Source organism: Etheostoma cragini, chromosome 17 (assembly GCF_013103735.1).
Source record: "Etheostoma cragini isolate CJK2018 chromosome 17, CSU_Ecrag_1.0, whole genome shotgun sequence".
Classification (NCBI taxonomy): Eukaryota; Metazoa; Chordata; class Actinopteri; order Perciformes; family Percidae; genus Etheostoma; species Etheostoma cragini.
The window spans coordinates 23588746-23602451 of NC_048423.1; the positions used below are offsets into that span (position 1 = coordinate 23588746).

Below are 13706 nucleotides of genomic sequence, written 5' to 3' on the forward strand. Positions count from 1 at the left end.
TAGTTGTTTTTGCAGTGTGGAGATTGATTGGCCTTATCTTTCACCACAGCCCAAACTCCCTCTTTTAAAAGCTGTGTCGTCTAACAGCTCCCAGGGCGGCCTTATCTTAATATGGATCCAATTAATTGACTGCTCTTGCAGACCGGCTCTTTCACAATTCCCCTCACTCCTTTCGACCCTTGTTAAAACATTTGCAAATTTCCCACGGAACCAGATCTCGGCTGTCTGACTTCCCACATCATTTCATCATATCGCACCACCCAAACAGTCCGACCGCACCATGCTGTAGCAATACACAGCAGGACATGAGACAAGGGAGCTGCTGTTAGTGGTTTCAGACCAGTCTTGTGGAAGTTGAGTACAAGTGTATTCCTAAAATAGCTCACAATATAGTAAAGAATATAGAAATGAGATGTTAAACTATAAGGTTGTACTTTGTACATTATGTACTATGTAATTCTCTACAAATGCTTCCCCTCCCCCCTACAAACAAACAAGTACGAAGTAATGAATTGAGAATAAAAAACAATTCCGGTATCCACAAAAAGGGGCTGTAATTTACAGAACATGCAGATAGGCATCATGTTGTGGATGCCTAAATACGGCAAAGAATATCCTGGATCAATGTCTGTTATACAACCACACCTTGGATTATGGCAAGTTCTTTTTTTTGTGTATCAGATGTTTTACACAAGCGATAAATAACGTCCATGTGTGGGTGATAAGAAAGAGATGCCTGCTACAGTTGTGTTCAGAATAATAGCGGTGGGTTCAAAAAAAGTGAATAATGCTCCAAAGCCCTACAGTAGCTTTTAATTCCATAATATCAATGCGTTGGGAACACTGCACATTCAATTTAAAGTCAAAACATGACCAAAACAGATGTTTGTGTTCTACGTTACAGAAATTGAAGAAAAATGATTTTTTTAGGTTTTAGGCTGTTCAAAAAAATAGAATGATTTGCATTTTTCTTTACAAACTCAAACATTTACTGTCTAAACTGAAAACTGTCTCAAAGGTTTGCTTTACTTTGAGTCACTGCACTAATATTTAGTCGTGTTTCTGAGCATGGGGTCATTTGTGAACAGGTATTCCGGCCCAGGACCATTGAACTACATCCCACAGTTCCTTTGTATTACTGGGTTTTGCCTCAGAAACAACATTTATGATGTCACCCCACAAGTGTTGTACGGGATTGAGGTCCTGGGATGGGGGTGGCCAATCCATAACATCAATCTGGTTCAACTGGAACCAAGACTTGGCTTCCTACTGGTGTGTTTTGGGTCATTGTCTTGTTAAAAGACCCATTTCAAAGGCATTTCCTCTTCAGCATAAGGCAACATGACCTCTAAAGTATTTTGATGTATTAAAACTGATCCAGGATCCCTGGTATGCATACTACTACTACTACTACTATTACTACTACTACTACTACTATTACTACTACTACTACTACTACTACTACTACTACTACTCCATGTGTGGGTGATAACCTGAAAGCAGTTTGTTGTGGTGAATTGACGTTGTTCAAACTTGGTCTTGGCCTAAAGCCAGATTAAAATTGTCAAAAATCTTGTTTACTTATGAACGTCACACAATTCCCTTCTCGCGGTTTTACTGCTAGAAAAGTTGAATTCTTTGTTCTATAGTTTCAGTTTTGAATCATATTTCTCCTCCCGTATTATAAGCTGTCTTTGGCCACTTTTTAAATGCACCAACTCTTGGTTTTGACATGACTATTCTGGAGCTCTTAGCATGCAGTTAAGGAGACTGACTTGGTAAGAAAAATGTCCGTGCATATCAAATTCCTAATATTAATATCTCAGTGTAGCAAACTTAACCAAGTTTATCTGTGAAACTATTTCAGGTCAGTGCCCACATTTGAAACTGCTGTGCAGTGATTCGTTTGCGGTACAAACAGTCTTATCTGCCACCGCTTTCACTTCCAAAGAAAATGGGTTTTCACATCATATCCCAACTACTTTTCTCTAACTTTCTAAATAAAACTGATGATTTGTTTGTCTGAATGGAAACTAAATGGCAAACTCAAGCTTTAGTTTACTTTAGAGCTTCTTTTGAGTCATTGCTACTGTTTCCCCTTCACTGCTTTCCATATAAAGAGTACAAATACTTAAGGTCAGTGTTCTGTTTCTACTCTTGTTTAAAAGATGTAAAACTAAAATAACCCTTTAATCAAACACCCGGGTACTGGAGATGATTGAGGAGTTGGAGGAGCTCAACATGGAATTTTAGAATGTCGTTAAAAGCCACAGAGTCGCTCTCTCATCCTGTCAAGTGTTTGTGCCTCCAGCTGTATCCCAACAAGGCCTAATATGTCTGCAATTTCACCTCTACAACCCCCCCCCCCCATCTCCCTGACATCACATCCTGTCCCATTGCGCTTGACACACATTAGACCAGTTGCTAATTAGGCTGCTCTTCCATTTCCCATCTTGACGATCTATGGCAGTCGCCGTGGATGGCTCCATGTGTGTTTTGGAATGAAGTAATGAGAAGCACAAGTTGTTTTTCACTGGGGGTGTGCGAAAAACAATGACAGGCTGGAGGACACATAAGTAGTAAAACCGCTCTGAAAGCGAAGCCTGGCGCTGAACAGTCATTTCCCTTACTTTGTGCTGTAGTTGGAGTTCTTGTCTGTTTCTCCATTCCCCTCCCTCCTTTCCTTCACTGCGAGTGTGTCAGAGTGAAACTGTGAAACCGCTGGCAGAGATGGACTGTTTCCATTGTGACTCAGTTGGCGGTGGTGAGATTTGGATGGAGGAAAAGAGGGAGGTAATAAAAAAGGACGGATGAGGAGAAGACTGTATTGGAGTGTGGGTGGTTTTAGATATGCACTGTGTATCAAAGGGCTAGAGGAATGCAGCCCTGTTATATTGTGGATTGAATGTTGATTATATGGGATTCTTACGAGAAACACACTCGCTGTCTTGCTGAGAGACCGTACACTAAACACATTATGAAGCTGGAGGTAGCAGGTGCTTAGCTTAGCGTGAAGACTGGAACTGAGACAGGTTACATCACATAACTCCAAGTAAAACCACAACGTATTGGTTGTTAATGGATTAAACAAACAAGATATAACATTTGTTAAACATCTTTAGAGGTTCTGGTACTGTAGGTGGACTTTTTCAACCTTGGACAGAGGGGTTAGCTCTTTAACCTACTTTCAGTCTTCATGCTAACCTAAGCTTCTTGTCTGCTGGTTCTGTCGTTATATTTAGTGTACAGTCATGAGAGTGGTACCGATGTTCTCATCACTCTCAGCAAAAAAGCTAATAGGCTTAATTCCCACGTAAATGTATAAAAAATCCATTCTCTGCGCAGGACTGTTTCATTAATCCTGCGCCTACCTGGTGTGTGTGTCTGTGTGTGTGTTTAGTGACAGTGGTCATGTGAAGCTTCACCCCAGTCTGTTCCTGCTGCTGCTCGTGCTCAGTCGACTCTACCCTTCTCCCATGGATGGATCGTCTTCACCTCTGGGTCTGGCTCCTTTCATGCCTTTCATCATTAGGTGGGTCTCAGTATACACACACACACGCACACACACATCTCAATTTTATGTGTAGTATCAAATCATAATAAGAGTTATCTCAGGACACTTTACAGATAGATTAGGTCTAGACTACTCTATAATTTACAAGGACCCAACCAGAGTATAGCAGCGTGTAGCAGGACACTGCAGAGCGAAGCAGGGTGTAACAGGGCATAGTAGGGCATGGAGCAGGACCATTGGGACTGCTGCAACCATGATTTAGGTGCCACCCTAATCCAAGGAAACCTGCTGTGCGAAAAAAGACCTTAGGAACTCTAGGGAATAAGCTCCCCAACACACACGCTTACAATTGTACAATCAGGAGCGGCTCGGCTGTGGCTCATCTAGACATTCTGCGTGTCCTCTTTTTTTCTTCTAGCTTTCAGACATCCAGGTATCAATACGGGCGGGGTTGGGGGGGAGCCTGATGCTTTTTAAGCATGCAGCGTGCAGAACGGCTGTAGCAATGTGCACAACCGCCGGCAACAAAACAACGTGTTGGGTAGCCCAAGAGCCCGGGCAACGTGTTTGTGTATGACTAATTTCATAATTTGCATGTAGGGCAGACAGCAATCAGTTATTGGCGGTTGGTGACTTCTGGCATGTCATCGGCAGCCCACTGCAAAGACATGCTTGGGCCTTTTTTTCCTGTGTAGGGATGTTGCAACTCCCCGCCCCCGCTGCTCTACTAAACATATGGGAGACACACATATGCACAGAGATTCCTTGATTTATTAGATTATAGACGGTCTTCATCCAGTGTACCCACACTGGATACACACTAGTACTATGCATCTGTCAAATCACTCCCTTAAACACTAATTTCCACTCCTAAGTGCTCTAAAACCCCTGACGGCTGACCCTTGGCAGAAAAGGTAGTTGGACTGGTCCGTCTCCGCGAGTTGGTCAAAAAAGTGACTCGGAACATACCGAGATGAAATACATCTCGTTACAGCAGGTGGAGCTAATCTGTATTATCGCCCAAAAATGAAAACCGGCAGCTGATTGGACGAATGCGTCACATGGGCCTGGTTTCTTTGGAAATTTCTGTTACCGGGTTTCCTCTCCACCAATCAGATTGGTCATTTAAGTCCGACTGGCCATGTCAGGCCAAAATGAAGACCGACGACCCCTCCGGGCCACTCCGAACAGACGGCGGCACAGAACACACCCAACAGACTCGATTCACAGATGGCCGATTATCAAGTTGGTGTGTCACGGCCATAAGAGTCCCAGCAGAGCTGCTCAGTGAGCAGCAGAAGAAAATGCAGTATGAGCACAGGGTGTAATGCTCTCCCTCTCAACAGCTCCTCCCTTGTGTCATCACTATCAATGAGAATGTGTTGCCAGTCAGCTCCAACGCTCATATAAAGGTTAAAAAGAAACATTAGCATGGGGAACGCTCTATCCAATCCACGAGGGTCACCGACCTGCTCTCTCAGCCGTGATAAACCATTCATACAATCTTTCTCTGAACCAAAACACCTTCCAAGTATAGAACAAAAACCAAGACAAAACACCTGCAGACTAAACAGTAGTGTGTGTGTGTGTATATGTTTTGTATGGTTTGTTTGCACAGGTGCTTCTGCATCTTTTCTATGAACTTGTGTCTCATCATTCCTTTACTGTGAATCCAGCATATAGGAAATTGGCCAAGGATGAGAAAGTTTTTGTCTGTGTTGGTCGGATTTTATGTTTCTGCAATAATAAGACAAAACACCTCTGTAGTCTGAGTTGGTCTCTCCAGAGATTTTCTGTTTTGTTGCTTGTATCGTCTTGTGTGGCAGCTGTTGATTAGATTGCGACTAGTTTTTATCTGAACTCTGCTCAATGTTTTCTGGGGAGTAAAACCTTACAGGTGAATGGGAAACTGTGGTTAAGGCCTGCATTTTTTACATTCCTTAAATGTGGAAGTCTACAAATAGTATTGGTACATGTTAATCTGCTGCATCTGATAATACAACTGAAGCTTGTGCCTCTTTTCTTTGTGTTACTATTCTCGTGAGAATGTGTGTCATTACCTTGATACTAATAATTCTCCACCTGCAAACTTTAACCTGTCACATCACAACCACATGCCTGATCTAAAATTGTTAGTCTTTATCCTAACCATGAAACTAAGTTATACCCTTCAACAGCCCTTTAAAAAAATTACTCCTCAGATTTGAGGTCTAAAATAGGAATACCAGTATGTAGTAGGTCATAAGAGACAGATCCTGGAAACCACAGTCAAGTTCTGAATCAGATTTACTGTATAGCAATAATACACAGACCCTCCTTTCTTTACTCTATGTTTCGCTATGAATGTGCTTAACTGAAACAATTACTTTGATTTCTCTATTAACAGTTTGATCCATTAAATGTCAGAAAATAGGCAAAAAGCTGTACAACCTGTACTGATATCTGTTTTGTGTGCAGTGGTAGAACAAGTAATCATATTTACCTAAGTAAAATAACTAATACCAAACTTTAAAAATAGTCTGATACAAGTAAAAGTCCTACATTGAAAATGTTACTTAAGTAAAAGTATGTATCGTTAGGAAAATGTACTTCAGTTTTTTTAGTCCTTTTAATACTACAGGACAGGTGAAGACATGAAAGGGGAGAAAGGGGGAATGACATGCAGGAAAGTCGCCTGCTCTACCAACTGAGCTAACCCGGCCACATACTTAAAGTATTTTAAGAAAAAGTACTCAATGCAAAAATATTCTCACATTCTAGAAACTCAATCGACTAAGTAATTGATCGGCTAATCAGTTCAGCTGTACTTGTAGGCCTGTATATTGTTGGGTAGGAATATTGATAATAACACATCTTATTTTAGAAACTATGTGTGTTTTGTGCGCAAAAATCTTAATTTGTAAAGTAACTAAAGTTGTTTAATGTAGTGGAGTAAAAAGTACAATATTTTTCTCGGAAATGTAGCAGATTAGAAGTAGAAAGTGGCATGAAAAGAAGAGTCTCAAGTAAAGTACAAGTACACTACATCAAATTTGTAGTTAAGTACTGTACTTCAGTAAATATACTTACTTACGTCCACCGCTGTGTACATGTGTACCATAGACTGTATAAAATAAGGACGTAGTCTCGGTGGGGTCACCAGAGGTTCCTGAAGAGCCAAAATTAAGCTCAAAGTGGGCAGAAACCGCCCACTTTGAATTAAAAGAATTGGACAAAATGGTGGAATGTGGCTTGAGCTGAGACATCCACCTGTCACTCAAAGTGGCCACGCCCTTAATTAAACACAAAGAGGGAATTTTAAACTCAAAAGACTGTCACTTTAGAAGAGATCGTCACTCTGCCGAATGCTCATATTAGCTTCAGATTAGCTTTAGATATGTGTGCAAGGAGCGTTGATTTTGTGCCCCATCACTTACATTGAAAGCATCTTCGGAGAGCTCTTAATGGCCAGTTTGAACAGGTAGGGTGATAACAGAAAGCAAAACCCTTTTCAACGTGTTCATGTGGGTTTTAAGAAGGACTTGAGAAAATGTGAAGCTATCCTTTAACACCTCCTTCCCCCCTAAAGAAATAATCACTTTTTCTAGGATTCAGGGTGTTATTTCATGTCTCTGGTGCTTCCACATGCATACAAACTTGGGGAAAAAAATGTCCACTATGTTTTGAGTGAGATGCAGGTTTCTGAATGTATCCTACCGGTGTGAGCCGGTCAACATTTGCACGGCTTTCTAAGTCATTAGCCGAGACAAGGTGGCTGACCGTATCATGCTAGCTCGTTCTCAATGGCAAAACACTGCTACAATACACACTAATTCACCCTAACTTCCAAAAGAACTACTTCCTGTCCCTGTTGTGCAGGTATTCTAAAAGTGGCCCTTGTCTAGAAGAAGTCCCCCAGCTGATCCTGCCTTGTAGTGACCAAAGTTGGAGAAAGAGTAATCTAGCTGATGGGATCTTACCTTGCTACTGAGTATGTGCAGCTCCCAACAAAGATAGTATAGAAGTGAGATTTCTCACTCTGTAGTTAAAGCAGAGACTAAAACACACAGGGTTAAAAGAGGATCTGAAGCAATGTGCAGCACAACAAAAATATGGTGTTTTTTGAAAATGAAACGTATAAATGTATAACTTCAAAATAAAATTAGGAACCTGAAATGAGCATAATATGGACACTTTAAAATAACTAACGGTTATAGTCCTGTTTATTTTAATCTCACAAAAGAATTTGCCTAGTTTTGGGTAACGGACATGACATTATGCCGCACCGGCAAACTTGCTGTTACTTTAACCACAGCTGTTTTCCCCTTCTCAAATGTAAAGACATAAAAACAAAATCTATATAAACAGTCATCATCAGTGTTTTGTAAAGCTTCCCAATAGAATGATGCTCTAATAATATCCATATTTAACTGTTGTTCATGATGCTGTTTTTTTTAAACTGGGGTCCTTTTTTCTTATTTTCCTTAATCCCAAAATTTGGCTAGACAGCTCCCCTCTTAGTGAGACACCACACGTTCATCCTGTTTGCCTTATTAACAGACCGGTCCGAAAGTGACAAATGGAAAGGAAAGTGGGATCACGGGGGGGCCTTTAAACACGGACCATTTGGAGCTGTGAATGTGCAACGTTTCCAAAAGAAACCCTGTGTTCTTCAAAATCAGTTACTCCTCGTTTCAAACGGACAGATTTACCAGACAGTTTTTTTTATTTGAGTGAATCAGTTGTTTAGTGGAATCTGTAAGTAACTCCTTTAAGAGCCCATCTATTGTGGGTGCAGTAAACTCTCCGATAGCTTGAGTACTGACTTGCTGGCTGTCCGAGAAGGTATGCTGCACACACATCCACCCAAATGAAGCCCACATGTTGAAAATGTTAAATATAGCCCGGCTCTAACTTCTTTGGCTCCAGCCGTGTTTCTCTTCACCAAGGCTCCCCATCCCCCCCGACTCTTCTTCCCCAGGCGTGTGCGGACGTGCTTGCATGAGTTCGACGGCTGTCCCCCCCCCCCCCCCCCCCCCCCCCCCCCCCCCCCCCCGTCCTCTTCTTCCCTCTCGTCACATGATCTGACCCGCCACCCGTCAGGGATCAGATGAAGCTTAGCTCCTCTTCTGTTGACAGGACGGAGCAACCTGCCTAACAATTCTTCCCCTTTACCCGTCCATCACACCACATGCCATATTTATCTATCTACCCTCAAAAAACTCTGCACGATTTTTGAAATTCCTTTTTGCTGCCTGGCCTTTGCATGCGTCACACCTGTCTGGTTTATGACGAAGTCTAGGAATGACGAGATTGATGAGGATGACGACAAAGAGGCGGGAGGATGATAACCAGCGGACACATTTATGTTACATATAATTGACGACTGCCTCAATCCAGCCCTTGACGTCAAGTTCGTCTTCCAATGTCTCTCTTTCAGCTTCTTTTTTCCCTCTTCTTCATTCTCTTTCTGTCTTCATGCTAAAGCCTCAGAGTCTTGAGCTGGTGATTTATCTCTTGTGATATCCAGCACGGGAATCTCTCCTCGCCCTCCCTGCCTCACTCCCTTACTTTCTCGTCCTCACCGACGCGTATCTCATTTCTTTTGAAAGGGCACAGTAAATAAACCAAGTCAGACTTCATAAAAGGGCCATTTCCTTCCCAACATAGATGCTGTATATTTCCCCTCAGTGCTCATGTTATTGTCATCTTGTTGGTTTGGCATGAACTGTGGACAGTAAAACTTTTTGTTCCACGATCAAATTTCCAAATGTAAACTGATAAAGTACCTTGTCTGGCAATATGGGCCCACCAACATTTAGAACTACTAACAGTAGGTCACATTTGGTGCGGTATTATTACTTTGTAGATGCTTTTTTGTTATTCATTTTAAGGTATTGTAGCCCTAAAGTTGTATTTATGTTTTATTCAAGAGACTGTGAAAGAAGTTACTACCGCAAAGCGGCAACTTGTTTGTGTACAGCTTTTTACACACTCAAAATCCCTATGTGCGTACTTTTTTAATGGAATTACAGCAGTGCTCAAAGGTTACTAAGTACATTTACTCAAGTACTGTACTTTACTGCCCTACATATTCATTTTGTATTATGTTGGATGTGTACGCTCTCATACATTTTGGGCGGGATACTTGTCAGGTGAAGAAATACAAATGCATCTTGCCGCAGTCTTTTTTTATACTGCCACTGTGGGCGCCAAAGACAATTCAACAAAACATCCATTCAAATTCTACAGATGGTGTTTGTTTTATAAGTAAAAAAAACATTTAAAAGTCAGACAGAGTGAAAGAATGACTGTGTTTAGACAGCTACATCGTGTCCAAGAAAAAAAGAGAAAGTGTAAAAGAAACAAAATTATTTTAATGATGTCACCACTTCCCTTCGTCTTCGGTGACAGACTTTTGTTGCTTGGACTTGTTTAGGGAACATGCTAGAGTCTCTGTGGTGGAAATTATTCTCCCAGTTCTGCAAAATGAGGCCCAGATGACTCGCTCCATGCCAGTCAGCAGTATGCCTCTGACCCCCACAGGGGACGGCCCTGTTTCTAAAATTACACCCTTCCAAACTGTCATTTCCTTTTGCAAAAGTGTTTCAATGGGACAAATTAGCACAGATAGTTAACATATGGGCCCAAATGGGGGCTGGGAGGGGTGGAAAGTAAAGAATGTATTTATAGATTTAGGCCGTGTGTGTGTGTGTGTGTCTGTGTGTGTGTGTGTGTGTGTGTCTGTGTGTGTGTGTGTGTGTGTGTGTGTGTGTGCGCGCTCATACATTCACATGTAGGGGTTTGTGGAGCTCAGGAATGCAAACTGTTGTCCGTGTTTGATATAGGGTCTTGGGTTGTGTGTGTGTGTGTGTGTGTGTGTGTTTCTCTGTGTGTGTGTGTGTGTGTGTGTGTGTGTGTGAGAGCCATGCTCACAGCAGGTGGAGGAGCATTTGTTGACAGTTGACTTGATGCTCCAAACTGTCCTTTCTTTGTTGAAGTCCATACAGTTTCGAAGTCTCGTGTCTTTTCCCGTCTTTGACAGGAGTGGATCTGTCGACAGAAAATGTTCTGTGCATACAGAAAATGAAAAAATAATTTTGCAGTTCGGGCTTTGCAGTTTCTATTCCTCGCCCAGATTGTACGCAGCCGTATGTTTGAGTCTACTAACGTGACATAACACACCCTCTCTCATACCAAAATCAAAAAAGCAAGCTTCCTTTTTATCTCTGCATACCGTTGAAGTGATGGATCCGAGTTTCTCTGGAGCTGAGCTGCTTGTTTGGCCTCCACAGCCAGCTGTAATGCCATCCCAGACCTTGTCCTCCTTGACCCCGTATGCATGTATTATACGTAAGTGTATGCTTGACTGTGACCCCATGTGACTGCACAGTATGTATATATGTATTTAGAGCTCATTGAATACATTTGTTGCACTAAATTGAGACTTCCAGACAGTATATATTCCTTATCTGTACAGAATGTTATTTCGTGCTGTACATAGCCTAAAGGCCACATAAGCATTATGTTGGGCATCAATATGTGGCAGCATCTGTTCTTTAAGTGGTTTTCCCCTGCATTCCTTGGTGATGTGGGATTCTCATAGGCAGCCAAATTAGATGTGGAATGAGTAGAATGAAACAAATAAATCAACAACGGCCAGTTTTCTTCCCAAGTAATGTTCTTGTAGCTCACTTAAAGGTGCCCTGCCACACAAAACCGTTTTAACTTGCATTTTTTTAAATATGTTGGGTCCATATGTGTTTGTGTTCTGTTGTGAATGTGAAAATGAACCTATTATTAGTACTGTGGAATTTTGCCACGCATTTAAGCACTACCTTTAGGTACAACCAAATACCGTATCACAAATTATACGTGAGAAACACATTGATATGTAAAACTAAAAAAAAACGTTCTTTCCATGAACCCGACATTTACTTTAGTCTGCCATTTTACTACATAATATGACAGCAACTCGCCAAGTCAGACTTTCTGAGCTGTTCCGACTTGATTCACATTCATTTTTCCCCGGTTGAGAGGTCAGTTTTCCAACGCCACGTGAATGCAGCATAGCTCATTTTCGGACCCTTTAGATCTGTCTCTCCCCTCCCCTCCTCTCATCTCATCTCATTCACGTCTTGGTCATGTCCTTCCCTCGCGTCAGCTATGGCAGTGTTATGACATTGGATAAGGAAAGACTATCGGCTTGTAAACAAGGTTAATTTTAGCCTGCACTCAGGGTAACTGGCCACATTCTCCATCACCGGTGGATACTGTAAACTGCCCTGTGTGTTTGTATGTGAGAAGGAAATAGAAGGAGAGCGATATCTGTGGGCAAAGCCAACATGGAAAAGATCATTTCCTTAATAGATGGATTTTTGGATTTTTTTTTTTTTAATTGAGTTTGTCGGCCATCTGCTGGCCTGGGAGCTGTTTAGGTTCTGATCTTTTGCCTTTGCATAGGAGAGAGGGACATCAAGAGGGAGGAAGATGGAGATGTTACATAATGTACGCATAAAAATAGCGCCGAACTTTCCAAACAAAATTAGTCAATTTGTCATTTGTCCATTACATAATCTGGCTGGAGAACAACATAATAATAATAATAATAATAATAATAATAATAATAACACACAGTCATTTTAAACACTCAGTAAAGTTATTTTTCATAACAGTTACAGCTGTGAAATAATTAAACCCAACAGTTAAAACAACACATGACGTCTGAAAATTAGAAACATTACATAACTTTCTCCATTATCTCAAATATGCAACGTTACATAACACAACACTAAAAGATTATGATAACGCAATTTTCCATGAAACTAATGCTGTGTGTGTGTGTGTGTGTGTGTGTGTGTGTGTGCGTGTGCGTGTGCGTGTGTGTGTGTTCTCTGCAGGTGCGGCCACTCAGCGGTGTATCGGACCAGAGAAATGGCGGCTCGGGCCCTCGTCCCCTTTGTGCTGGTCACCCAGGTCCCATCCACCGTCACCACATTACTGCAGGAGGTCCCTGCAGCGCCCGGACCCACAATCCAACACAACCACATCCACGGGACTCTGCTGCAGGTCTGAACCCACGCACACATCAACGTAAACCAGTATACTCGTATATACATAACATATGCCATAACATTTCTTTGGGGGCTGTAATCACAAGTCCTTTAAAGGACCACAAGGGTTTATTTAGTTATGAGTGGCTCAGGGGGAATCAAACCCTGATTGTCACTGTAGGATTCTAAAGTATGTTGAACACACACACACATAGCTTCTCAAATGTAAGGATTTGTTGCTTTTTGCTGTTTTGTATCATGGTCAATAGAATATTTTTGGTTTGAGAAGACCACCTTCAACCGGGTACTCGCAATGGCCATTTTTCAAAAGAAAATTGTATTTAGACTAAAAGATTAATTGATTTATTGCTAAATTCATTGACAGATTAAGATAATGAAACGTAGTAAAGATTATCATTAGTTGCAGAGTGGTTTTAGTTAAACTCTCTGGGAATTTGGTGAGGTTGTGTGAAGTAGTGATGGCCAAATGAAGCTTTGTGAACCAGTGTGTTTATTTTCTGAGTCCACTAGATGGTGCTCTCTGTTCAACAATTGGTTGAGAATACACTGAATTGCAACGCCTTAGGCCTTTCTCTTAAAACCAAGAGCGCCATCTAGTGGGCTCAGAAAATGAAGACACTGGTTCACAAAGCTTCATTTGGCCTTCTCGAGTGTAAAGTTGTTGAACCAGATCATACGTAAAGTAGCTTCTAACTTTTTGTCCCACCTTTTTTATTTCAATGAGGTCAGACAGAATATTTTCATCGGGGATATCCTAACAGGATGTTGTTTGTCAGTCGTAGTTAGCAATGGTGTTGTACTGGTCTGCATTCTACTAGAGAGTAGAGATCAGAGGTCATTCTAATATTCTGCAAACCTCATGTATGTAAATAAGAAGGACAAAAATACCTCTTTATTAATGACGTCAACAATAAACATTTAATTCTTGTATTCATTGCAATGTCAGCAAAAACTGAGTATAGGCATACACTTTGTAAAGGCCGACTTCATGGCAGGGCTGTTGCATTGAATTGTACGACGTTGCAGGTGTACCTGGTGTAGTGGTCCTTTAGTGATCGTACTGGTCATACAGTTTTTCAGCGTTTTCTGCTGGTCTGTGAGAAGGGAGATCTTGGCACTGGTGAGGTGGAGGGCATTTT

The 13706-nt window shown here is 41.5% G+C and overlaps 1 protein-coding gene across 3 annotated transcripts in view; it reads left to right on the forward strand.

Moving 5' to 3' along the window:
- The window catches only part of thada (THADA armadillo repeat containing), a 95644-nt gene that overhangs the window by 36074 nt on the left and 45864 nt on the right, over positions 1–13706 (forward strand). For all 3 annotated transcript variants that reach the window (XM_034897339.1, XM_034897340.1, XM_034897342.1), the window contains exons 28-29: positions 3401–3532; positions 12394–12562. In XM_034897339.1, coding sequence (XP_034753230.1) covers positions 3401–3532; positions 12394–12562 — 301 coding nt within the window. The remainder of the gene's footprint in view (positions 1–3400; positions 3533–12393; positions 12563–13706) is intronic.